Consider the following 27,725-nt stretch of genomic DNA (forward strand, 5'->3'; position numbering starts at 1 on the left):
CACCAAACGTGACTTGACAGTTATCAACCTCTGACGTCACCAAAGCTGTAACCCTCCTTGCTTTGTAAATCGCCGTTTCAACCGTGCCTTGTTACAACACTTACGTACGGTTGTAACCAGTCTCTACTACTAACCGGTATAAGAAAATAATACCAAAATTACATATTTTCAATAAATAATTTATTTATTTACCACATCCACCTTCATTACATGTCTTAGTATTAGAGATCATAAAAATCCGGTTTTTTCGGTCTTTGGCGTATACAGGACCCGGAGGAGCGCAGAGACCATCTGCGAGGCAAGGGCCCCACATCAAAAGCAGCGCTGCTACCAGAACTACTTCGTACACCATTGTGTGTGTCTGCGTGCGCAGTGTTTGCAGTCTGTTCCACAACTAGTATATAATACAAAACTTAGGTATATAGCTAATAATGAACTTGAATACTTATCGTAAAATGGGTATCTCTACATCTACCTGTACTTTAGGGTAGACACTTCCCTTTCCATATGCCAATCACATAATGGTCATATCACTGTCACTTACGTTATTTGCAAATATTAATAATAGGTCATCAGGCAGTCACCTAAACCAATCTTAAGATTCGAATGTGGACATGATTTTATTTCAAACAGGCCTCTGTGAGGAGCGCACTTGCCGCCCATACCGCTTCTCGTAAGTACGTATTCAGAACTCCGGGTATGTACGTAAATAATTTAAATCTGAGCCATTCTTTTACAGATTATTCTGGTGATGTATCAACTAACTACTCTTATAATTTCTACTGTAAAATTACTGCACATTACTTACATAGTTTTCATAACATTCCTAATTCATACCGATCCCACTACTGGCACGACTAAATTTCCGTTATACTAAACAGTTCCAAAGTTTGTTTACGTACGAAATCACTATTGTGACTTGTGACAAACATTTATATGACATGTGATGACAAGGGATTCAACGAGTTTTATTCAATAAGGTAGCATTCACTTAGTCACCTATTTTACTCTTTGGTCGGAGTCGGACCTAGCTAAATCTCTATGGCATTTGCAATGACAAAGTGTTGCAATATCTTCATTAATGTCATATTTCCTTCGAGCAACACCGGCTTTCGCATCATTCTGCCATTTTTTGTGGCGGGATACGTGCACACAGTCGCACTTCTCACTCACTACATACAAAATCCAATCTGTAAAGACGACACAATTACATAGAAAATGACAAAAGTCACAGACAAATCTTGCAAACCTTGATCTTCTTTTGTGTGCGGACAAGTCATAACATGCATCGCCATAGGTACAGTTGTACCTATGCTCCGGCAGAGGGGGAATAGTATGAATGCCGTCTCCCTTTAAATATTTCTATGAAAATATTCCGTTTATAATGACAGTCTCCTACTTTGTTCTGTTCAAGTCGGTGCCACGTTGGCTTACGACGGACTCGAGTTAATCCCTGGTGATCGATACCATGTAATGCCACATTTACATGTTATGCAACTTACGTGCCGAGTCGCGACACGCATACCGAACGTGAATGTGTAGACGCACGGGTAATATAATAAAAGACTTTGGCAAAGGTAAGTTACTGTTACTTCACTTATTATGGTGCTTCCACATTTGCTGTTATAAAATGTTAGGTAACATTGTGTGACAGGGACAACAACACTATCAATACTATCATGTTTTCCCAGTCACACGATGTTATAAGATTTTATAACAGCCAATGTGGGAGCACCATTACGAAGACACAGTACTGTTATAGCAGAATTACCTCCCGAGGTAGTTTTTAAGTTTAGTCGTTGTAATCGTAGTAGTAAGCGGTGGTGGCAGAGTGGATATGACGTCCGATAATCAATCCGGAGGTCGTAGGTTCAAACCCTGGCTCATACCGATGAGTTTTTCGGAACTCATGTATATACGAAATATCATATGATATTTACCACTAGCTTTCCGGTGAAGGAGAACATCGTGAGGCAAGAAAGTCAAAGGTATATGTGAAGACCCCAACCCGCATTAGGCCAGCGTGGGGACTATACCCCAAGCCCACTCGCGCATGAGAGGAGCCCTGTGCCCAGCAGTGGGACGTTTAAAGGCTGAATTATTATTATTAAGTTTAGTCGTCTTAGTTCTACTATTATCTGGCACCTGATGTATGAAACAGCTTATCGCACCGGATCCGCGACCATCTGTTGTTAACTACTTTTTAATTATTCATGGAATGGTTGTGAATTATTTTACTCAATATTCTGTTCTGTAATATACACCTTATAATGACTGTATATGTTACTTGGGCGATTTTTTAAATTGGTTAAGTAAACAAGTCACTTCGACTTCGCTTTCTGCAGTACTAAGTAGGCACTATAGGGGACAGAGTCGGACCAAGTAAACTCTGTTTAAATTTCTATGCAAATATGCCGTTTATAAATTTGTCACGTCAAACGCGGTGCAGAGTTGGCTTAGACGGAACCTAATGACCCCGTGCACTTAAAAAAAAAAACAACGTTTTTAATATATATTTATTTAAAAAAACATTATATTGGAAGCACTATATCACTTATGAGTCTCATGACGCAGTAAGTTTCACAATAACATTTTACGTTTTGGCCCATAATTTACCATTCACCATATTTACAGAAATGTGATGTTGTCTTCAGTTTATGAGTGATAGAGGAATGTTATTAGTAGGAATGATTGTAATAAATAAATTAAATAAAGTTTCAAATATATTTAAAATCACACATAAATATGTGTTAAACTTAAAAACATATGTTGTGTTTTCATTCAATGCCAACATGCAACACTAACACGGATTACTCTCAATATGTAAAATCGAATGTATCCAAAATTAATAACTTTGCTGTTATCGCCACACCCCAGGGAAAAAAGCAGTAAAAACTATCAAAAAAGATTAGTCAAAGCAATCGTTTAAGATTGTAATGTAATTTTTGGGGGCAATGGAAATACAGTGATAGTTTTTTTATTTATAGTACAACATACTTTCTGCTATCGTCAAATAAATGCACTTGACTTAAAAATACATTTCCGCTGTCCTAAGAGTTTTAAAAGCAAATAGAAATGGAGTGTGCTGAATTAAAGTGGTATTCTATGATACTTAGAGGAAACTGAGGATTTAGGTGTTTGTGTATTAAATAATCGAGATTACAACATTATGAATATCATGATATAAATTAATACCTTTCACAAGTTAAAGTTACTTTTATACGAACATTTTCAAAATTAAGTTTTGACTTTTTTTTAGTTTTATACATATAAGTAGGTATAAAAATATATGAATCAGACAAATATTTCTCAAAATGCTGAATCTCTATTTACTGTACATCTGAATACCACCATAGTGTGAAGTCCCTATGCATGTCTACGTGCTGTAGGTAGACGCGGACACGTTGCCGCCGTGGCCGGTCCAGTTGGTGTGAACGAACTCGCCCGGCTTCGTGGCCAGTTCATAGGTGTGCGCGCCAAAATAGTCTCTCTGGGCCTGAAACACACAAGCTCTGAATACACGTTGCAGACAATTAACAAATGTACGAGTATGTTCAGCTGTGGAAAGTAAGCTTTATCCTTGCTATAGTTTCAAAACTACTCGGGCCCGAGGGGCCAATTGAAGGGGTATGTGGAATAATGATAAGTGATAACATGGGAGATCTGCTGGCAAGTACTCCCGGCAAGGTCACGGCAGCATTGAAGTGAGTGTGAGTCATGTAATGAAGTCAGTAAAGTGCTTCCCGGTCAACTTGCAACTTAAAACTGGCTCGCTGCAGCTACTACCCCTAACTCTTCACGGTACGAGTATGACAATAAAAATTAGAGTTTGCTTCTACACAAAATCAGTATCAGAACCGAGGGTTCCCGCACAAAAATACACCGTGACCTGGTAAAACCCGACAGATATTAAACACGCATTCCTGAGGTCATAAGGAACAAATAACGTTACATATATGAGTTTTGGACAAATTGCGACATAAAAAAATTTTTTTGCGTCTTCTGCACATGACATGTTATTTCTTTTTACATCTTGGCGAAAATAAACTACATAGAATAAGTAAAGTTTTCTTTATTAATAATTTAGCGATTAATTGCGAGTTTCCTTTAAATCTTTAACGTGTGTCAGTAGGTATGTCTAAACCAAGCCACATAGTGGTAGTGTCGCAGCCAGGAAGGAGTTTTTCAATAAGTTATTACAGAAACAAATTTTTACCAGAATTGTCATCACTACACCTTATAAAACAAAGTCCTCCGCCGCGTCTCTGTTTGAATGTATGTCCGCGATAAACGCAAAAACTACTGAACGGATTTTCATGCGTTTTCAGCTATTAATAGAGTGATTCTTAAGGAAGTTATGGTGTATAAATTTATTAGTTTTATGTAACCCGTGCGAAATCGGGGCGGGTCGCTAGTTATCTCTAAAACAAGACCCATTTTAGAAAATGTTGAACGACATTTTATTTTCTAAATGCGGTCAAGAATACACCTTTAAAATCTGTCGGGTTTTACCAGCTCACGGTAGACAGACAGCCCCATGTCACAAAGTAAACAGTGGCGGCGCGCGCCGGAGCAGAGTCCACTCAGTACAAAGTGCCATTTTCGCCGCACGCAGGCAGACGTGACATTTACGCACACAGACGTTACATTTACAGGCGTTCTCGGGCACTCTCGGGCAGAGCTTAGTCGGGCTGTGCGCGCGTTGCTCACTTGACGTCCCCACCGCTACGTAGGTACCTACTGTCATGTATGTCGATGTATGTATGTCTGTAAACTTATATTCCCTACTCCTTTTTTAAATTCGAAATCAATACAGAAGCAACCCTAGTGAATCGGGCAAATTGAGCGTGCATGGAGTAGGAGGAAACAGCAAAAAATATTCTTCTGGAATGCAAACAGGTAGAAGGAAGGAAGGAAGGCAATACAGGAACAAATACCTAGGAACGCCGAACACACTGAAAGAGGTATTTAACAACCTGAAAACACTGATAGGTTTTGCAGAGGAGCTGGGGTGGCTATAGTAGTTTTTCACTAAAAATAGGCACAGTGGACGTTGTGTTGGGGGAAAGGCCCTGAAAAACTAACTAACTAACCAGCCCACGGTGAATAATACAAAAATTGAGGAGCTAAAATTACGGAGCTAAGTTCAATGAAGAAATTACCTGTAGCAGGTTAGCGGGCAAGACGCCGGCGCGGTAGCCGTCGTAGAAGGCAAGTGCGGCGCCGAAGGCCGGCGCGGGCACGCCCAGCAGCGCGCTCTGCGCCACTACCTGCCGCAGCGACTCCTGCGACGCGCCGATGTGCTTCGTGAAGTACGGGTCCAGCAGCAGGTTAGACAGCTGAGGGTTCTTCGTGAACGCGTCCTGATCGAATTATATATAGGTATTATATGTGATAGTGCCACCAGGGTCCCTTCGCGATGTGCTGTGATGTGCATATAGCTATTGCCTGCTTTTTAACTATGAAGTAATATTATGAACGCATATTTGTTTGTTGCATAAAAAATATCTGACGTAGTACTTTACTGTAAAAAAAAAATTCAGAAAAAAGTAAACCGATCGGCAAACGTCGGCAACATTATATCTTAAACGTGATCAAACATACCAATGGGTTTTCTTATTTATAGACTGTCTATTTAAGCGAAACTGGTTCAAAATTTGCTTTGTAAAGTCAATATTCACAATATGCTTGAGTAGGTGTTATACTTTGCAAATGAACTGCTTGTTAAAAAATCCTAAACTTAATTCAATATTTAGGTATACAATATACCGGGGCTATTTGACATTGACATACACGCAGTATCTTTTTAGCACTTTTCGATACTTCGTGTAATGACCACTGAAAAAATGTTGCATGAAATACATTGTTGCCAACCTTATTTTAAATGTCCTTATTTTAATTGTAAATATTCCCGCCCGTATCCTCCATTCTTAGCTACTTCTTGAATGTGGTTATTGTGGTTGTTGAATAAAAATTTCACATTTGTGTTAAAAACAGTGTCTTTTAAGTTAAAATGGATGAAGACGAAAACTTTGTGTCTACGCCTAAAGAAATATCAGTGATCACCCAAGTTACTAAAAAATTTTTGCCTTCAAAATCGTGACAGATGACATGAAAAATATTTGTTAAATTTACAATTTTATTCCAAAGTACCCAAGTGCTTGGTCGCAGAAAAAGTATTGTATGCAACGTTTTTAAACTGAGTCAAAAAATAATCGGGGAGTCTTTATTAACAATTTTTGGCTTCGCCTCAAATTGTTACTCACGCCACTCGCCTTTTTTGACCTTTCTTAAACAACGGTTGCATAAAATACTATATAACACGGCACATTGTCATATAACAGCCAGTGTGGGATCTCCATTAGCTGTCGAGATAGTTCTCAGCTACGTTTTGAGGAAGTCGAATGTTTATAATAAACTTATCATGGCGACGAAAAGAAAAATAGTTTTAGTACCTTGATATTGCCGAGGAACACGCTCCTGATGATGCAGCCTCCGCGCCACATGAGTGCGATGCTACCATAGTTCAGGTTCCATTGATGCACCTGAGGCATAAACGATAATATATCTTACAAATAAATATACATATGATATAAATATACATACTTATTAGTATTACAAATCGTTTTTGCTCTGAATAATAACAAATGGAGATCAGTGTTGGCAAAATATTCATAAAGTAAAAAAATAAAAGTTCAAAAACTAAATTCCGTCTACTTAAAAATACACTTTAGGTTAAAAGTGAAAGGTAGGTGAAACAAGAAAATTTTTACCTCAGAATATTTCTAGAAGCTTTCATCATAATGATGATGCCTTTCATTCATGAATGTAAATAAATGTGGTCTACTTTATTTGATGTTGAATTTTTTAACCTTTGATATGTTCTCACTACTGAGGTGAAAAGTTGTATGTGTCACACAAGAGCGAAGTTATTTTACGTCTCCTGTTTTTGAGTCCCTCGCTACGCTCAGGATTCTAACTTAGAATTGCGCGTTTACCCTGAGATAAGACCTAGCTAGATCGATTTTTCAGCCCTGAAAACCTCCATATAGAAAATTTCATCGAAATCGTTAGAGCCGTTTCCGAGATCCCCGAAATATATATATAAATATACAAGAATTGCTCGTTTAAAGGTATAAGATGTTATGATGTATAAAATTTTCGTTGTTATTTTTCACAAGATCGGAAGAGCCGCAAGCGAATCTCGAAAGAGTAGGTTCGACAACCGCCAATTAGTAGGTTCGAATACCAAACCTATGGGTCTAGCTATAGCTATAGTTGTCGTACTAAAGGCAAGTTAGTAAGGTAAGGCTCTCACCTTGGCGGTTTCACGAAGCAGCATGAACCCTTGCGCGTACGAGATGATCTTGCTGGCGTACAGCGCTTTGCGCAGGTGCTCCAGGAACGCCTTCTTGTCGCCCGTAAACGTGCCCGACGCGCCGGGCAGCACGCCGCTCGCCTTCACTCGCTCCTCTATAACACACACACTTTCATTGGCTATGTACGACGTGGCAAAAGTCTAACGCATGAAAGTTCACGGACTTAAAACTTTGGTAGGTATTTGAAAAGAAATTATTTTGTGCCCGGGGTGGACTCTTTTAATAGATATTGTGATAGTGACACGTGTTGGATGAAAATAATCAAGTTACCTACTGTTAAAAATTGGCAAGATAATTCTTTCAATCCGGAGGTCGCGGGTTCAAATCCTGGCTCGTACCAATGAGTTTTTCGGAACTTATGTACGAAATGTCATTTGATATTTACCACTAGCTTTTCGGTGAAGGAAAACATCGTGAGGAAACCTGCATACATCTGCGAAGAATTTCAAAGGTGTATGTGAAGTCCCCAATCCGCATTGGGCCAGCGTGGGGACTATAGCCCGAGCCCTTTCGCGTATGAGAGGAGGCCTGTGCCCAGCAGTGGGACGTATATTATTATTATTATTATAAAGATAATTTTTAAGAAATGTAACCAACTTCAATTAGGGAGACCGGTGAAAGAAAGATTATTGTTGATTTTGGATTTTATACAATGAAATTAAAAAGACAGCAGCCTAGGCCGAATTATGTAGAAAAAGAGGTAGCATGTTTTTTTTTGTTTCTGCACCCACCTTGACTCATTTCAGATTTGCCCTATGGTTGACTGTTACTGGTAAGATACCCGCAATTGGGTATTCGACTGTATTTAAAATAAATTATTTCACACCATGCATGAAATAAAGCTAAAATCATCAATCAAGAAAAACTAAATATCATAGAAATATAAAAAAAGGAGGTGAGTTGACCGTGACGTCATTGTGTAATATTTCTTATAAATTCCATAATATTAGCAAATCGTTTTGATAGTTTTAAAAAAGAAACTAATTTGATAATAGGAGAATAACCTATTATGACAATGTTTGCGAACTTCGGTGTTCGTGGTTATAGCCCGACAACAAATTGTAGAAAATAAACTTAACAAACACAGCGAAGAGAACAAACCGCCAAACGTGAACTATGCGTCGTTGAAGAGTTCCATTCTGATCATCATTAGCAGTTCATGAAAATACAAAAATCTCTATATGTATGTATGCCTTTCACATTTGAAGAGTTCCCTCGATTCCTCATGGATCCCATCATCAGAACTGAGTTTTGATAAAAACGGGACATATATACATTCAATCAAAAAAATAATTTTCATAATCGGTTCAAAAATGACGGAGTTATGATGTTACAAACATAAAAAAAACATACAACCGAATAGAGAACCTCCACCTTATGAAATCTTGAAGTCGGTTAAAAATGTTACAAAGTTAAACTTCGAAATTACGCATACATTTCGTGCAGACATGCGGATCCATGACTTGCTATGGCGTCACTTCTAATTAGCATTTACTTATAGAAATAGTCGCTACTATCGTCGATTGGCTTAATGATGAGTACAAAAGTCCACCTTTGGCTAACAATTTTCATGTTTTGCTGCGTAATGTAGCTGACACAATCTTCTATACAATAGCTTTTAAATAAACAGCTTTAATGCAAATGGTTCAGTATAAACATTAAGGTCTAAAAATAACAACGTCAGGTGACACCATGTAAACGAATAATTAGTACATACTTAATAAAGTCTATTTCGTGGTAAATATTTAATAAACGCAAAACCCGAGCACGAGCACATCAAATTGAAGGTTGGTGTATCTGGTGTTGGTGGACCCCCTACCACGCAATGACATTATAACTATAGATATGGTTATAGCCCAACATAACAAGCGAAATTTTTTTTTTCCAAAGTCACGGCAGCCCACTCTCACAATATGTTTATTGTTTATTTATACCTACATACGCTAAAGGCGTAAAGGGAAGGCATAATCAAAAGAATATCTAAATAAAAAAGAGACGACTAGTGTTTATTACTTGCGCGTCATAGTTGACAGTATCAACAAAGCTAACTCTTTAAGATACTTAGGGGTAGAAATAGACGAGAAACTTAATTTTAAAAAGCACATCGCGATAACAGCGGGTAGGGTTCGAAAACTTATTTATACAATGAAACTACTAAGAGCGGCTACAGATGGACAAACTCTTAAAATGGTATATCTGGCATTATGTCAATCTATTTTAGATTGTTGCATTCTTGCGTGGGGTGGCTGTGCTAAGTCCACTTTAATAGACTTGGAAAGAGCTCAAAGGGCTGTTCTTAAGGTTTCCTTACTTAGACCCCGTCGATATCCTACACATGCTCTCTATAGTGAAGCTCAAGTATTGTCAGTTAGAAAATTATTCATTTTACGTGTTGCCATGCTCATGCACAGAAATACTAGCCAGACATCTAATCTGATAAATATGGTACAGAAAAGAATATTCCAAGTCCCGAAACCACGCGTTAAATCTGCTTTTGCTAAACGGTTTAAAGCATTTCTGTTTCCGCACATATACAACAAATTACTCAAAACCTGCAATATAAAAGATTGTCGGTTAAGTCAAGTCAAAATGCAAATCCAGTCTCTTCTGGTATCCTGGAGTTATGACGAATGTGAAGACATTTTGAAAGTTATAAGGTAGCAGCAGATAGTAACCTCGGTTGGTATCTGATCCCAAGAGAACAAATTCCCTCGTAGGGCTGCATCTCCTTGCTATGATTTAATGCGTGCGCAAAAAAACACACACACACACACACACACACACACACACACAAACTCACACACACACACTAATCTTTGTATTTCATATCTAGATTAAATATTAAAATATATATTAACTTGTGCACCTTTATGCTCAAGCAAATGCATGTAACAAAAAAAAAAAAACAAACATGTTTGTAACCACGGTAACCACGATACAGGCTTTGCCTAGTGTGGGGACCATCGTTAATCTTAGGCTTTAACATTAAGATTTTAAACCTTTACTGTAAAAGGAATATCCTGTGGCTGCAGCGTAAAATGGAAATAAATAATTTTTCAATTTCATTTTTTCAGTTAAAGTCCAACGCGTCGTCACTGGTCGTCATACGCGTATAACCTATGTAGAGTTATAATAGTTATGATTTATACCACGGACGTAAGTTGACGTGACTGACCTTTGAGCGCGGACAAGCAGCGCGCGAACACGGCCTCGCCGATGAGAGTGACCGGCACGCCGTACTCGAGCGCGCTGATGCCCGTCCACTTGCCCGTGCCCTTCTGGCCCGCGCAGTCGCGGATCTTCGGCAGCAAGTATTTACCTACGGGGAACAAACTATTGTAAACACCATTGACAATATCATAAAGCATAGTTCATATAGAATTGGAACAAGCCAAAATAGTAGCTCGACTATTGTACGACCCAGTATTGACAAAATTCGAAGGTTGGTTGTTGTTGGACGGCAAGACGTATGTAAAACTCGATTTTAATCAACTACTCGGTTGAAGTTTTATATGGCCGATAATAGAGGTAATTTACCCGATAAATAGTTCGTGAAACTTGACAAGTTCGCAAAAAAACATATGATATGGCAAGGAATTTATAATTGCGGCTGTAAGACGAAAAGTTTTATAACATACTCAACAATGTAGTCGGACCTTTATATTAAAAAGTGCTTAGAGAAATGAGTATTGCCAATTATTAGAACCCATAACGGTCCTGTGAAATGTTGGCCAGATTTAGCCAGCTGCCACTACTCAAAAAAGTTTTGGCACGGTATGCTAATAATCAGGCCAATTACGTACCCCGCGAGATGAATCCTCCGAATTGTCCCCAATTTCAATCTATCAAAAACTACTGGGCAATTATGAAAAAAAAAACTAGTCAAATTGTCCATGGTATCAATTCATTGCGATCTATCATAGAAATCAACACGCAAAAAATGTCGACAAGTGTTGTGCAGAAAATGACGGGGGTCCATTATGAAAACAGTTCGTAATTATTTACATATTCATTTTTTTTTTAATTTATACATATTTGAAAGCTTTTTTTCATTACTATTTAAAATTTACCATTCATAACTTTCTTATTTTATTAACTTAAAAAAATAACAATCTTCTAGTGCGTACCTATTCTATATGAACTATGCTTTAGTAGTCTGCTTTATAATATACCTACGCCTTTCTGTCTACAACTAAACATAGCAATCTCTATGTGATCCATATCTAAAAATATTGAGGAAGCAGAAACATTGATTTTGGTGAATTAGTTTCTGCTAAAAGCTGTCTTACGTAATACTAACATTTGGTTTTATTCACACTATCCTTACCATCGGTATCCTTGAAATTAAGAATATCTCTTGTGATTTCAATAAGGAACGAGTCTAATTCGCCTTTGTTCCATTCTTCAAATACACGCGCCATTTCACCTTGATCCATATCTGAAAATTTGAATAATGCACAGTCATGGTCACTGTGTTTAATATTTCACGCAAGTGTTAGATGTCTACTATTTAAATAATCGGATGACAAGGCTCACATTTACAACCTAAAAGATGTAATACAATCAATTATTGATTTAGTGCCAAATTTTTGGATTAATAGCTCATTTTAGGGAGAGGTACAATAATATCTAGCTTCTATAAGTAGCTTGAATAATTCCAAACATACACAATTATCCTCATTTACATTCATTTAATTTCTTGTAATTCTTGATCATTCCACAAGTTTATTTATTATTTATTTATTTAATTTTTTACCACAAGTTACAAAATGCTTATTCTTTTAATGCTAAAAAGTCAATTTTAGTTGTTTGATTGATTGATATCTTCTCCACTTATCCTTGAGAAAGAGATATCATCGAAATTAAAACATGTCAGAACACAAATCGGCATCCCAGTATTGAAAGTGAAGGCTTTAAATTGTGATAATATTGAAAAAATAATAATACCTAAAACGTCTTTCATAAGATGGTAGGCTTCACAGATGAGTTGCATGTCGCCATACTCGATGCCGTTGTGCACCATCTTCACGAAATGGCCGGCGCCGTCCTCGCCCACCCAGTCACAGCAGGGCTCGTTGTTCGCCTTAGCGCAGATAGCCTGCATGGAAACCATCACTTTTGATGAGCGGCCGCTCAAGGGCGATCATACATTTGGTGGCGTGCAATGTGCAATGTATGAATAGCCATGATCGACCGCTTATTCCAGTCAGCGGCCTCAGAGCTAACAATAAGACATATTTTTCTTGATTTTTGTTGTAAAGTGGTGAATAACTGCCACCACCGGATACAGAAAACACATACAAGAATAGCTTAGCAGTAATGAGCTACATGACTTTGAAATGTTAATATCCAACCGTTATTTGACTGCAAACTAAATCACAAGTGAACTTAGTGTTAACAAAAAACCGGTCAAGTGCGAGTTCGTTTTACTTGCGCAACGAGGGTTCCGTGCAAACTTTGAATTATCTCGTGTAACTATAAAGGCGAAACACTTTTGAACAGAATTACCTATACTAAGTACGTTTGTGTACAACGCCATCTATCGGCAACTTGTCTAACTAATTTGTGCCGATACTGCACGTATGTTGGTTTTTCGAGAATAATTCTTTATCATGTGAACCGATTTCAAAAATTGAAATTTTAGGTATAATAAGCACACGTAAAGTTGGTTAAATTGCAAACTGAATTCGGAAAGGTTTTCTGTTAGTTAAAAAAAAGTTATCAAGAAAGAGGTCTGATTATATTTTTCCTTTAAAATTTATAGTAATATTATGTCAATATATATTTCGTAAATTTTCATCGGTAAACTTCAGAGATAAGGCGGGGGGAACGGTATTTTTTCCACATTTTCCTTTATAAATCATATTTATTTCTAAATTTTAAAAAATGTTTTGGACACTTGACCTAGTCACTAAACTTTGAAATTTTGCCCCCTCTTCATATAGGGCATTTTCCATAATTAATAAAATAAAACCTTTCCTTTTGTACCTTTTTGGTACGGAACCCTAACTATTGTGGCCCAATGAAAACGCACCCTTTTTTACATCATACAGCTAATAAATCCAAGATTGAGTGCAAACAAGCCCACTTTGAGCCTGTTCAGACAGAGTAATCTGATATTGATTCTTCATGGCTTTGTAAGAAAATGAAAGCAACCTCAGGAATGATTGATTGAGAGCACATACCTGGAATATTGGTTTGACGTGGGGCCAGGCGGCCAGGTGGCCACCGGGCATCAACGACGGGCCGTACCGTGCGCCATCCTCCCCCCCACTCACCTGCGACAAGGCATCTAATGTATTTCATGGATCTGATCATACATAATATTAATAAATTATTTTATATCATGTCATATTATATAAGCACTTACAGCAGAAGTAACTATGTATGTACCTAGAATCTACCTATTATACAATTACTATAAGCATTGTATTTAAACAAAAGCTATTCAAGAGGTATTATTCGTTTTTTTTAATACCACGATGGTGGCAAACAAGCATACGGCCCGCCTGATGGCAAGTAGTCACATGCGCGTTGCTGACACTGTAAAAATCTGTACACTCCTTTTATGAAGAACCTCATACTGTAGACCCTCGAAAAAACCTCGGCAGGGAGCTCATTCCACAGCCGGCGCGTCCGCGGGAGCAAAGAGAATTTGAAATAGAGGTGGATTATCAAAGAAAACTTTATAGCCACAGTAAATTTACTGCCATCTTTTGCCACATTATTAAAACTTTTAGAACGCCATTTGACTTTGATACTTATTCTTTCATTGATATGTGTTGAATTTGTTAAATATCAAAATCTTGTAGAATGCCATTTGACTTTGAAACTTATTCTTTCACTGATATGTGTTTAATTTGTGAAATATGAAAAAGTGGCGCCATCTACAAGATCATAAGCCAAAGGTATGGCAGCATTGTTTCAAGCAATGGCGCCATAACCTTTGACCTTGACAATCCACCTCTAATTCAAATTCCCTTTGGCGGGAGGAAACAATACTAAAGACAATACTTATGGCTTCATTATCATCTGGTATAAATCTAATAATTAGAGTTATTTTTGTTAGCATCCTTCTTATTCATAAGTATCTTAACAAAATAAATGAACTTACACCCATTCCCACATAGTGGATCCCAGTTGGCTTCAGTTCTTTGCACCAGCGCTGTGTGTCCATGTATTGAGAGTTACCACCATCTATTATTATATCACCTTTCTCCAATAGTGGAACCAGTTTTGTAACAAATTCATCCACTGCTGCCCCAGCTGTAACATTATGAATATATTTTCACCTTCCCTCTTCTTGGATCCTTCTTAGATAACAATGTGACAACATATGTAAGTATAATTGATCCTTTTTTGGACAAAGATCTTTTTTTAAACAACAAAATCAATTAATTGTATTACATGAAATTGCACTTAGATATGACTCATAGGTAGGGTTGCCAAAAGTGTAGGAAAGTTTACATTATTTTTTTAAATTAACAACGAAAAGGGTGAGTTGGGGCACTTTGTCCGTGTCTATATTTAATACCTTGACTATACCTTATAATATTTCCAGTAAGATTGGTAAGATAGATTGGTAATACTGGGAATATATTACTCATAAGAATGATAATTAATTTCTTGAGATGTGTTTAATAACTTGTACCGTATGAAACATCCAATGTAAAGTAAACCCTAAATTACTCATCAATTAAAGTCTGTGACTTTACTATGACCCTATTAATATATTAAACATAAAAAAGTAGTTATTTTATTGCTATTTCTCTTTCTCTAGATTAGTAAAAGAGGGTTTAAATGCTTAAATGATAATGTCTTATAATACCTTTTACCAAAATGACAACTTTTCTTGGCTTTTTAAGTTTTGCAACCATATCTTCTAAGGATTTAGCTCCAATAATTTTTGTTCCTTTTGCTTCATTAGCAAGAAATTGATCCACCTGTAAAATACATATTTATAGGAACAGTAAAACCATAATTCATAGTAATTTTTTAAGTGACAATACTAAGAGTGCTAATTTATGAAAAGTATATACCTTGGCAACTGTTCTGTTAAATGCACATACTACAAATCCTTTAGAATCCATGTTGAGGATGAGATTCTGGCCCATCACAGCCAATCCAATGAGGGCAATGTCAGCTTTTGGTCTGCAATAATTAAGCAATTATTCATTTAGAATAAGTATTTACCATTGTAAGTAAATGTAATATTTTATTATTAAATTACCTTATACCTAACATTGCTAGTATTATAGAGGAACTAAACAGGACAGCCTTAACCTATATTAAAAAAAAGTAAGATCTAATTTTAAAATAAATAAAATAATATGAACATTCCCCCCACAGCAGGCTAATTGAGACTACTGAACTTCCATCAATTCACTAGGAGTCACCTTCAGATAACCTTCAAGGTATAAAAGCCTTTACTTATGCCCCACTTATGCCAAATTACTTAAGAAGTATCTACTTATGATTAACAGATTTAGGCAATGACATTGAAAACGGAAGGGCGCCACAGGTTATAAAGTAACATATTAGGGTGGCGAGTTAATATGTATATAAAGAACAATTAATAATTATGGTAATCATGTTTAGTAACGACATTATCAAGCATTTCACATTACGTAGATTCAAGTCATGGTCTGAAATTAAATCGATAAAGTAGACGAACTTACAAATAGTGGTTGCAAGGCTAAATTATAAACAAAGCATGAATTGATGTACTTACTCTGCCATGTCTAAAATAATTTATCACTTAAGAATATATTACACTTATAAATATTCCGCCAACTACTTTGCCGACCGAAAGCCGATCGGGCACTTATCCCAATGTCAAACATGTCAAGCATGTCTTGTCATTTTACGTAGCCACCGTGGTTTTGTAGCGGTTACTACATAATGTTGCCAGCGTTAAGAGTCTACTACACGGTTGGAAACATGTCGAAACTTACAACGCTTTCGACGACTCAATGCAAAGCGTAGTATAATATTATATAGGACAGTCCAATGCATAGATGGTAGGATCACAGTGTAAAAAGTAACAGTGGGCCGACGCCTTTGATATTGCGTAAATGCCGACACGGCTCAAGGTCACCGTACCTACCTAAGGTTGTCACAGACTTACACAAATGTAATGTCCAAAAGAGTAGGGAAATGTTTTTAGGTTTCATGTTTGTGTACTAATTACTAATTTTACAAACGGCGTCCATTTTTGAAATAAAGATGGCGGACGTCACTTTTTTGAAAAAGTCGTCATGGGTGTTGTTTTCTGGGTTTTTAGGAGTGTAGATTTCAAAAATGGCATCTAAAATAAAGATGGCGAACGTCACTTTTTGAAATGTGTGTAGCAGTGATGTCAACCATCTTTAATTCTAAAATGGACTCTATTTTTGAAATCTGCACCTCCAAAACTGCGAGGAACCTCATGACACCCATATCGATTTTTAAGAAAAATTGTTATATTGTATGTCTATGGAAAAATTAATGTCCGCCATCTTGGATTTCAAAATGGACGTCATTTTCGTAATCGGAACTCCGAGGAACCTCAGATTGACACCCCATACAATACAACTCTATTTCAAATTCACTTTGGTTTTACCAAGGGATAAGCAGCAGCTAAGCAACCGCCGTGCATCATTCATAGTCGTTTCTAGTCAAGTCGACCACCGCGTTTGTTGTAAATGTTTCCACGGCGTAATAAATATAAATTAAATACTATAAGAAATTCAGTTGCCAAATAAATAATAGGTACTTGCCTTAAAATAAACAATAACTGTAATGGCATTAAAATACTAGTCATTTTTAAATATTTTAAAGCTCCACTTTAGTCGCCAAACTATAAATTTTAGTACCTATTTCTATTTTTTTAAGCTACCGAAATCCAATATTCCGAATCCCAAATATAATATTCATTTATTGCGCTATCGTACACAAACATGAAAATTTATATTACATAAAAAATTTTGAACATCTGAACCATTACAATTATTTAACATTAAAAAGTTTATCTCTCAGAAAAAACAACTTCCATCCATAATTTCAACGACTCTACTCTACTGGCTTCAATGACATTGTAACAGTTTTTCGATCAGGTCACGTGTCCTTCTTACGAATTTTCAATCTGTCTAATATGTCGGTCACGTGACCTGTCGCGAGTTCAACATTTTTCCCCATCACAAAAATTTGTACACCACAGAGATGAAATGGTAGAGCCGGCAGATGACCGTACGAGATGCTCTTATGGAACTTTCAGTAGGAGTACTATAGTTGGTCAAACCAATTTGTCAGTAAATAAGAACAATAAAAACTATACTCATCCTTTTCTTTTGGATGCTAGTACTAGTGTAAGACAAAGATAGTATGACTCCCTCTGTCTATGTTTGAAATGAGATAGCCCTTTGACAAACTATAGTCCTTGTCCCAGTTTCATTTTTTTTATTGCTTACCGTTAATTTTAGTACGGCTTATGGTGGGCAACAAATAACCCTATTACGGAGGTTGTTTTTGGTATGCTTGCAGGAATGTTAAAACGTGTTTTTAATTTGGCGTATTGCGTATGTTCTGTCCCTTACAGGCGCACACGTGTAGCACATCTAGTTGATCCTACCACAGTCTAAGAAATTGGGACCGTGCGAAGTGCATGGTGGGGGTAAGTAAAGCGCTCCCAGCGCATAAGGTGGCAAAAAATTGAACTAACTGCGGATAGCGTCTTTAACATTTCGTACAATGATATGGCTCGAAATGAAACTTTGATTTACGATTACTCCTGAAATATTCATTTAAATTTGAATGGTGTAAGGGACCATTGTAATCTGTATGAAATGCTTAATGTAACTAACGTATTCATTTTGATAATTGTTAATAATGTATCCATGTAAATAGCTTTGCAAATGCCACATATTACGTGATCTTTTTCTAGAAGTTAAGAATGGATATCAATGGATATAGTAAGTTATCCTTAAAAGATAGACATTTAACATCGCGTACTTTTTTGTAGACCTATGAATGAGAAACAACCCCACCATACATTGTGTTGTTATAGCTCAATCGGATTAGGCAGCGTTTTCGATAAAAGATCCTAGCCAGCGTGATTTTTTCCGACAACATCGTTATATTTCAGATAATTTACACAAAACCTTAACAAGTTATATACTTATCAATTTGTGCACAATTAAAATATTGCATACGACATGTGCTAATTGTTTGTTTCAGTGTAAACAAAAATATATCAAACGATATCAAATTTTAAAATTCAAAATGGCGGACATGAATTATAGCTTATTTTAAGAAATTACGATTAGTTTAAGACTTTATTTAAAATGCAAGAAATTGTTTCATGCTTCTGTTTGTATATGTATAATCTAGTATTTAATGTTTTAATCATTATTAAGAGTCCTCGGGGTGCCGATTACAACAATGACATTAATTTTTCTTAAAATTCGATATGGGTTTCATATCGGAGGTTCCTCGGAGTGCCGATTACGAAAATTACGTCTATTTTGAAATCCAAGATGCCGGACTTTAATTTTTCCTAAAAATCGATATGGGTGTCACACGGACTTATAAGATTCCATGGTTATAGCATGTTTTTAAGGTTGTGGACTTGTCAATTTTAATCATGTTATATATCGATAACCTCTACACAGCGGAACGGAATACCGATTATCTTAAGCTTCGATATCGTCACAAAAATTAATGTCATAGAAATGCTAATGGATAATGAATACTATGAAATAATAAAATAACTAAATTATTGCGGTAAACGTATTATAATTGGTTTTGGCCGGTGTACCATGGATTTTTTGCCGTTGATTATTTCAATATCGTCGATCTTACAAAATCAATTTGGTTGGTAGGAGTACATAAAGTTGTGTTGAATCTGGGGGCCTACCGCGAAAACCGAAATTCGCAAATTGCGAGGATCTTTCTCTTTTACTCTTAGTAAGACGTAATCAGAGTGACAGAGAAAAGTGCCCGCAATTGACGAATTTCGATTTTCCCGGTAGCCGTCCTGTTAATTTTAGGTAGTTTAAATAAATCCTTCCAAGTAAAATTAAAATTGCAATAAATACCGAGAGTTTATCGATATGATTTTATCGACAAGGCCACAGCATCTGGATTACGAAGGGGTTTTGTTTTTTCCTTGTAAGACGTTCATAAATATATGGCTGCGTGTGTGAGGCTACGGTGACAGCTGGCTTAGACTCCATCTTTAGAAATATTATATCTCTGGTTTGTGGAGCCCATTATTTTATTGCCAACCTGACAAAGTGTCATTACTGCCATTGCCAACTGCCGTGGCTTCCTTCGTTCCTTTACTTCATACGCCACGCTTCCGCCATTTTGTTGTTGTTTGTTGGGTTTAACTGTACGTGATGGGCGCACTTTGACTGTCAGTAATGATTATTATTTAAAATTACAAGTATTATGGAATTAATGGGGGACAAAAGAGGACGTTCAGTAATGGCTTGATATTTTATTATATTATGTCGCGGGTCGCGCAATGCACAAATATTAGCTAACGACTGGCGGCCAACTCAATTTGCATATCGGGTAAGTCTTATTATGTTATATTATTTCTCTTTTCTTTGAATACTACCAAAATAAATTCGGCACTGAGGCACGCAGGTGAGGGACGCAAGCTACTACCATTAAAAAAACGAGTTAGCTCGGCTTCTGCTATCAATCACCTAACTCATTATACGCGGGTAGGTCGGTGCTCTTAAATACGTGGTCTATTATATATTTTAACTGAAGCTGAAGCGCACAGCTCCTTATCAAAATACCCTGTTAATTTTGTAATTATTAAGGTGCGCGGAACGGTGACAGCGTATTGTTACTGTGCTACGTGCGAAATGTCAGCAATTAGTTATGAACTCGCTCCATAAAGTCTACAACTTGTATTCATCTAAAAATCGTACCTATATTTTTTGTGCATACTGTACGCAAAGCGAACGTGATTTACGGCAATACAATATTATTTATCTACTCCAGCACCTCAATTGGCATAAAAGAAAAAGCTATCAGACTTGGTTATTACTTGCTACCTACATTAGACTCAAAACTTTATGGGCTTTGACATTTGCAGTGGTGGATTTGCAATCTTCGCCGCCCTAGGCCACAGGCCCTGTAGTAAGTACTCGCCACAGCCCTTTTCTCAGCACCCAACATATAGACCTCCACCCTATGCCCCACTGGGTGTTAGGGCAAATGGACACTTGCATTTTTGACTGTTTGATAAAATTAAATAATTTATCTACTACAACCTGTCCATTGTACATGTGATGTAGTAGTTGTATTATTCCCATTTCATGTTAACACTCCCCAATACTCACACTATTCCTACCCTATAATATGAAGTATGTTGGTAGGTAGGTGTTTACAAATAGCCATTTCTGAATAAGTAAATGTTTGCTTGGATTGTTTCCTTTGTTATAGAATTTTGTAATGGTATTATGGTAGTAAGTGACGAAACTTAGTATAAATCATGGTACTTATCAAGCAGTAAGTAGGTAGTTTAATATAATATTGTTGTTCGCTCGTCGCATGTCGCTCAAATTCCCATGTTACATAACATGAAAATTTGAGAGCCATGGCTTGGCATGGATGTAATAATGATTACAAAATTTTTAAGTTGGTTGTCATAGGCTTGTTGTACATGTTACTATAATCAGTAATCAAAATTAATCATGGGACATAACTTACCAGATAATCTTTCTCTAACATAACTCACCAGATAATCATGGTATTTGCCCTGCATAATGTATGCCATTGTTTATGTGAAAATGGGAGCAAGCTTGAATACAGTTGACCAACAAAAGAATTAACATCTAATGGGTGATAAGTGTAGATATTAGCCGGGTTCACACAGAGCGAGCATAAGCGCGAGGCAACTTCCTCAGGTACAATAATTTCTATTTAATTTTTTTTAAGTAATTTATACAATCTATATATTGGACCTATAAATACGAATTAAATTTCAAACCAGAAAATCTCTACTGGATCACACTCTTCAATATATTAAAGCACTTCTCGCATCAGCACCAGAATGCCATCTTTTAAGTAGTTGGGCTAATTTGTGGGAAGAGTGTAGTAGAGTGAGGTTTATTATTGTTGACAATACAATGTCTACCTTTTTAGGAATCTCTTGGAGCATTAGTATTAACTGTAAAGCAGTGTTGTATATTTTCAAACAAATGTAAGTTCTAACATGAGTAGGATTGGAGGGGTTATGGAATTAGGAGGCCTAATATCCATTATCATAGGCTTGACATACTTAAGATCACATACTTTGCTAGAAAGTACAGCTAGATTTGGTATCAAATGAAAAAGTGAGTAAAAGTTTACTCTTGTATGAAAATGTTTATAAAAATATACCTGCTTGCTTATAATACAGTATGTTTACCAATGAAAACCATTTGTTAAAACTGAAAGGGTACTGGAGTACACTGTAATGACATGCTTTTTAGTAGCTTCTGAGCCTGATTTAATAAATTTCCCCAGGAATTTGTTTTTACAGTCTCAGTCGGGGCGAACTACTAATTTATATCTATTTACTAGTGGCACTATTCATTATTGGCCCCTCAAACCCTCATAGATGGATTATTAACTGTCCTATAAACTGTATTGGCAAAAAAGTCCATACATGCATCACACCTGCTTACAAAGGGTCTAGCAGGCTAAGCGAACTAGAGGTGCCCCCAACGACGGATTTGGTCATTCTTTCAGGTGGTGTACTGGCAAGTCCTAAGAACACCCTATGCTTAATATCAGTTCTCGATCTTCTTTTGTTTTCGAGTTATTCAGGATAATGTAAAAAATCAGCGTATCATTGAAAGTGGCATATTTTGTAAACTGTTCAAGTTAGATTAACGAATCAAAATTATATTTGACAATATTAAAATAGGCTAGAAAATACACATTTTTAACCCACGTCATGTACTTATACTTCATTGTGTAAAAAAACATTTTATTTTTCTTCACATTATTTTTTTTACTTTTCGCTGAGGTACACCTCCAGAAAAAATATGCATGGATAGCCACTAGTACCCGCTACATAAACATATAAAAATATTTGCCTAAATCTTCGTGCGTCATGTCAAAAAAAAATCGAATTATTAGTTAGGAGCATATGTAAACAAAGTATTAGTGCAGGGTGTAGATAAGTTAGTATGTAGGTGTGTAAACTATTCTTATAAACCTATTTATAATGCATTGACGATGACAAGTCAACGTTGATAATATTTGACGCATATTCTAGCTGCATATGTTTTATTTGCATTTTGTGTTAGAAAATGGATAACACTAAGTGTAATTCTTGTGAAAAAACATTAAAAAATATTGATGGGAAGAAAAAATGCATAAAAACTGGTCAAGAGGCTGATTTATATAGCAAATGCAAAAATAAGCTAATTTATATCAATGATATTTTGTGTGGTAAGTGTCGACTTTTGGTGTATAAACATAAAGTACGAGTAGTAGCATCAACGTCTACGTGTAGCAGCACAGCACTTTGCGATGCTGGCTGTCTGCAACCTCCGACGCTTCCGATTATAATTTATCCGATGATGATAATTTTGTGTGTGATTCAGAGGAACGATATGAAATGTTTTTTTACAAGACTTACACTTAGTGTTATCCATTTTCTAACACAAAATGCAAATAAAACATATGCAGCTAGAATATGTGTCAAATGTTATCAACGTTGACATGTCGTCGGCGATGCATTATAAATATATTTATAAGAAAAGGTTGCACACCTACATACTAACTTATCTACATCCTGCATTAGTACTGCGTTTACATATGCTCCTAACTCCTTATTCGATTTTTTTTGACATGACGCACGAAGGTTTACGCAAATATTTTTATATGTGTATGTAGCGGGTACTAGTGGCTATCCATGCATATTTTTTCTGGAGGTGTACCTCCGCGAAAAGTAAAAAAATAAATGTGAAGAAAAATAAAATGTTTTTTTACACAATAAAGTATAAGTACATGACGTGGGTTAAAAATGTGTATTTTCTAGCCTATTTTATTATTGTCAAATATAATTTTGTTTCGTTAATCTAACTTGAACAGTTTACAAAATTTGCCACTTTCAATGATACGCTGATTTTTTTACATTATCCTGAATACCTCGAAAACAAAAGAAGATCGAGAACTGATATTAAGCATAGAGTGTTCTTAGGACTTGCCAGTACACCACCTGAAAGAATGACCAAATCCGTCGTTGGGGGCACCTCTAGTTCGCTTAGCCTGCTAGACCCTTTCTTGGGAATCAGTTTAGAAAGTGACTTGTAAAGAAAACTCCTGAAATGGAGACGCATTGCACATGCTTCACACTTTCTCAGTCAATTAAAAATAACCTCCGATAATCTATAAACTATAATGTGTACCAAGAATGCTCATAAAGGCAATCATGTCTACCTAAGGCCGCGATTTCTAATGTACTGTATGATAAACATCTTTAAAACTCTGCAGATGTCCCAGTTAGGGAAGTTGACCTGCATCAATGATAACTTTAACTTATTGAGGGGCATGTGAGCAGTAACTATGAGCTGTTGGAGCATTTAGGCACCAGGCTATCTGAGGCGACTCACTTGATCCATAAGTTTTGAAACTGCTTTTTAATAGAGGTGAGCAGTTTACTTATTGTTCTGATTAAAATGTGCTCTGTGTGTGTAGCATTGAAATCTATTCCGCAAGCTCATGGAGAGGTTTCCGTTTAACACATTTTATTTTATTTTCATGGTACTTTAACATGCATTGTAATACATTGAAGCCACAGTTATATATAAAATTTTATTATATATTTTACCATTTTGGTTGACGAAAATGTAATTGCAAATGACTCTTATCTCAATGACATTTTTATTTAGTCAATTTCGACAACTCTTACAAATCTTAGTTTCATTAATTTGTGGGAAGTAAGTATGGTAATGTGGAGGAGACCGTCGTAGGGCTAGAACTGTCGTATTTGTATATGTACTTCACTCAGACACAGTCAATAAGTAAGAGCTTCACTCTTTCTGCTCTACCTATCTTTTGTAAGTGGAGTATGTGATGTGATGTGTAGAAACGCGAGGGTTAGAAGCGACGAAAGAGCTCATAGACCAGTGGTGGGCAAAGTACGGCCCGGGGGCCAGCTCCGACCCGCGCAAGGGTTCCATCCGGCCCGCCGCCGGTCCTTCGAAATAATTAGTATATGGCTCGCGACATAACGGTTTCAAATCAAAATACATTTATTCTGCAGTTCTGGCCCTTCTTGGATGTTTTTCAAATTTTCTGGCCCTCCGTGAAAAAAGTTTGACCACCACTGTCATAGACTGTCTTACCATATTAACACATAAGGATTTTCCAATTAACACATAGGGTTTTTTCAAGAATTGAGAAGTCATATAACTACACTTAATATGCAACCGATTGCCACAGTATATGCTTTTTACATTATTTTGACAGCTGGTTAACATCAAATGAAGAAAATGTGCAAAGCTTTTGAAACTTTAAAGGCCGAGCCACACCGCTTGCGTGCGCAGCACCCCTGTCACACCGGGATACGCGCACGTCACGCAACGCAAGTGCTGCAGGGTGCTGCACACGCCACGCAGGTGCACGCTGCGGCTCTGTCGTGCGTGCATGCTGCGTGCACACCCGCCGATATAAATTTGCGTATACGTCCTAGTTTCTAAACGACTACCAATGTCCGACAGCAGTTTATCGGACGAACAGGAAGCACTCCTCTTACTTTAACACAAAATACTCCTGCAACACTACTTTCTTGTTATTATACTCACCTTACAAAAGCTGCATGCTGCTTAAACAATTTTGTCAAAATTATACACGGCGACATGATGCGAATGATATCAAATGAACTGACTTCGAGTCAAAACTTGCCCGAAAATATAGAAGCAAGGAGTCAAAATTTGGAAGGCAGTGCATTAATGCCTTTGTTTCGTACTAATGCAAGGTCACCTATTTAATGCCGCTATTGCAATTCGAGAAAAAAAATGTCTCACTTCAATCGAGATAATTTAGAGTACATAATATTATGCAGCGCATAATAGTTCATAATACATATACTAAGCTTGTATTCCAATAGTGCATAAATCGATTTGTTCCCACAGTACATTTTTGTAGTATTTGTGCTTTATGTTGTAAATACATTCGTATCGACGAACAAGTTCAACTACTTTTTCATTTATCACGGAATCCATATTAAAAACCAGCACGCGCACCGCCAGAGTTGTAAATAAATACAAGAGAGCTGCGCGAGTACACGCACAGCACCTATGCAGCACCGAGCTGTGCGTGTCCGAACCTGCTCGGTTCGCCCTCTCATAGGGAACGCCGTTAAACACAACGTCATCACTATACGCAACTCAGTGTACGCGTGTACGCAGCACGCAGCCGATTTGTCTCGTCGGAGCTGCAATGCGTGCAGGTCACGCGCACGCGCACGTCACGCACACGTCACGCAAGCTGTGTGTCATATCTTATGAGAATTCTTATTTTAAGTACAACGCAACGGGACGCGTACGTGCACGTGTACGTCTACGCACACGCAACCGGTGTGGCCTGGCCTTAATTCCAATTGCAAGTTGTTCAATCTCTTAAATACATGAAAACTTTAAAATTAACAACATATTATTATGTTTTTATTCCATTCCCTATTATGAATCATATTTCCATTAATTCAATCAATAAAGTATACCTAAATATGTTACAGAAAACAGTGCTCTGTTCACGTTCACTCCAATGCCACCAAACATCCCAATTCTATTAAATATAAGTACACTTACAAAGTTTGTGCTACTAGCTATGACAGCTGAAGTAGATGGCGCAGTACGCATTAATTCTGGTCCTGAATAATTATTCGTCTATGTCGAAGTTACAAATTATCTTGGTGCCAAATTTCACCAAAATCGGGGTAGCCATGCGGGCCATAGCTGTGATGGAGCCGTTATGTTGTGTGTTGCCTCCCTGTTAAACAAGAAAATATTTTCATATTAATTGGTAAACAATCTTGTCTTGTTTTTATTGAAAAACCCTTAAAAATATAGTAACTATTATGAAACCAAAAGAATGTAAATATACCTATGCCCTTGCTATATAATTATTACATATTTGTTGTGACTTATTTTTAAAAGTGTTTTCAATAAAAAGACACGTCTAGATTGTTTACCCGTCTTATGCTTAATAAAAACGAGGTATAGAGGTAACTACTCAGCAGCTACTGGCACTAACTTGCTAGTACTGAAACCAAGAACTGCTACTACTACTATTAATCATTGCATGTATATGGGACTATAGGTATTTAATAATTATGTTGTATCTAATTTGAAGTATTTCTGTATTCTTATAAATTATGCTAATGTTCTGGAAGGTAAAGAATTAAGTAGTGTAATTTTAATTTTTTAGTTGCCTCATGCTACCTCGGCAACATCCATCAACATCAGCATTGGGACCATTAAAATCACCGTCCTCTTCTGATGCTGGATCTGGACATACTCAAAACACGGAACAAATCTGCCGAGAATACATCAGGGGCAATTGCACCAAATATGGACAGTGCAAATATCGCCATGAGCTCGATACAAATAGAATGAAAGAGATCTTACAGTTTTGCCACGACTATCAAAATCGAAACGGCTGTACACGTAAAAATTGTAAATTTCTTCACGCCAGCAAAGAAGAGCAAAATACGTTTCTTGCAACAGGGCAAATCCCTCGCGCCCTAGCTGAGAAACACGCCGCCTCGGCCGCTGCCGCCTCCAACATGCAATCGAACGCAGCTAATGCAGAGACAATTCCACAAATTGCTATGTTTATTAGCGAATCGTACATGTCGCAACCGCCGCCCGCTCCCTGGCCGCCGCTGCCACCTCCGCAAGCCGTGCTGGCGCCGGTGGCGACTGCGCCGCCGCCACCGCCGCCGGCGTCATCGCCGCCTAGGCACGCCGCAGGCCCATCTGTCCCGTCAGCCCAACAGCTCCCTCCGATGTCCGCCCCCGCGCCTTCCGTTTCTCAACTTCGCCCGGTAGCCACAACTTACTCTGGTAAGTTTCCTAGTTCGTCTTTTAAAATAATAGTAGACTACCGCTTCTCCATCCATACAGAGTCTCCGTTTTCCTCTCTGGATATTGACATGAAAATATCTATACCATTTCATGTTTTATTAACTCTATGGCCTCTTCGTTTAACTTTGTTAGATTTATTTATTACTATAATTATCACACTATAATAGCAGTGGGTAATATGTATACATCAAATTGTGTAAAAAAACTGAGATGTTAATACCCACAGAGGAAAATAGAGATTGTATGTTTGGAGGAGCGTCTGTAA

At 37.1% G+C, this 27,725-nt stretch overlaps 2 protein-coding genes across 5 annotated transcripts in view; one reads left to right on the top strand and one right to left on the bottom strand.

Moving 5' to 3' along the window:
* Positions 1 to 2,502: 2,502 nt before the first annotated feature.
* LOC133517216 (6-phosphogluconate dehydrogenase, decarboxylating) lies at positions 2,503 to 16,265 on the bottom strand. The gene is made up of 12 exons (XM_061850427.1): positions 16,111 to 16,265; positions 15,419 to 15,530; positions 15,208 to 15,322; positions 14,494 to 14,645; positions 13,565 to 13,657; positions 12,327 to 12,477; positions 11,707 to 11,817; positions 10,555 to 10,698; positions 7,319 to 7,473; positions 6,456 to 6,545; positions 5,163 to 5,363; positions 2,503 to 3,496 (listed from the first exon to the last, which is right to left on the bottom strand). Exons 1-12 carry the CDS (start codon positions 16,116 to 16,118, stop codon positions 3,377 to 3,379), a joined length of 1,452 nt encoding a protein of 483 aa, XP_061706411.1. The 5' UTR covers positions 16,119 to 16,265; the 3' UTR covers positions 2,503 to 3,376.
* Positions 16,266 to 19,530: 3,265 nt separating this feature from the next.
* The window catches only part of LOC133517177 (DNA translocase FtsK-like), a 59,243-nt gene continuing 51,048 nt past the window's right edge, over positions 19,531 to 27,725 (top strand). The window contains exons 1-4 of one of the 4 annotated variants that reach the window (XM_061850390.1): positions 19,531 to 19,934; positions 20,470 to 20,513; positions 23,865 to 24,019; positions 26,802 to 27,439. In XM_061850390.1, the coding sequence (XP_061706374.1) occupies positions 26,809 to 27,439 (631 nt within the window). In that variant the 5' untranslated portion in view covers positions 19,531 to 19,934; positions 20,470 to 20,513; positions 23,865 to 24,019; positions 26,802 to 26,808. The remainder of the gene's footprint in view (positions 19,935 to 20,469; positions 20,514 to 23,864; positions 24,020 to 26,801; positions 27,440 to 27,725) is intronic. The other 3 variants (XM_061850397.1, XM_061850381.1, XM_061850374.1) reach the window with 3 other exon arrangements.

This window comes from Cydia pomonella, chromosome 1, assembly GCF_033807575.1.
Source record: "Cydia pomonella isolate Wapato2018A chromosome 1, ilCydPomo1, whole genome shotgun sequence".
Taxonomy (NCBI): domain Eukaryota; kingdom Metazoa; phylum Arthropoda; class Insecta; order Lepidoptera; family Tortricidae; genus Cydia; species Cydia pomonella.

Excerpts from the sequence above, each read along its gene's own strand:
- LOC133517216 (XM_061850427.1), bottom strand. Across the intron at positions 11,818-12,326 it reads TCTTATGAAAGACGTTTTAG|ATATGGATCAAGGTGAAATG; the intron begins GTATTATTATTT and ends TCAAATTTTCAG. Across the intron at positions 5,364-6,455 it reads TGTTCCTCGGCAATATCAAG|GACGCGTTCACGAAGAACCC; the intron begins GTACTAAAACTA and ends TAATTCGATCAG.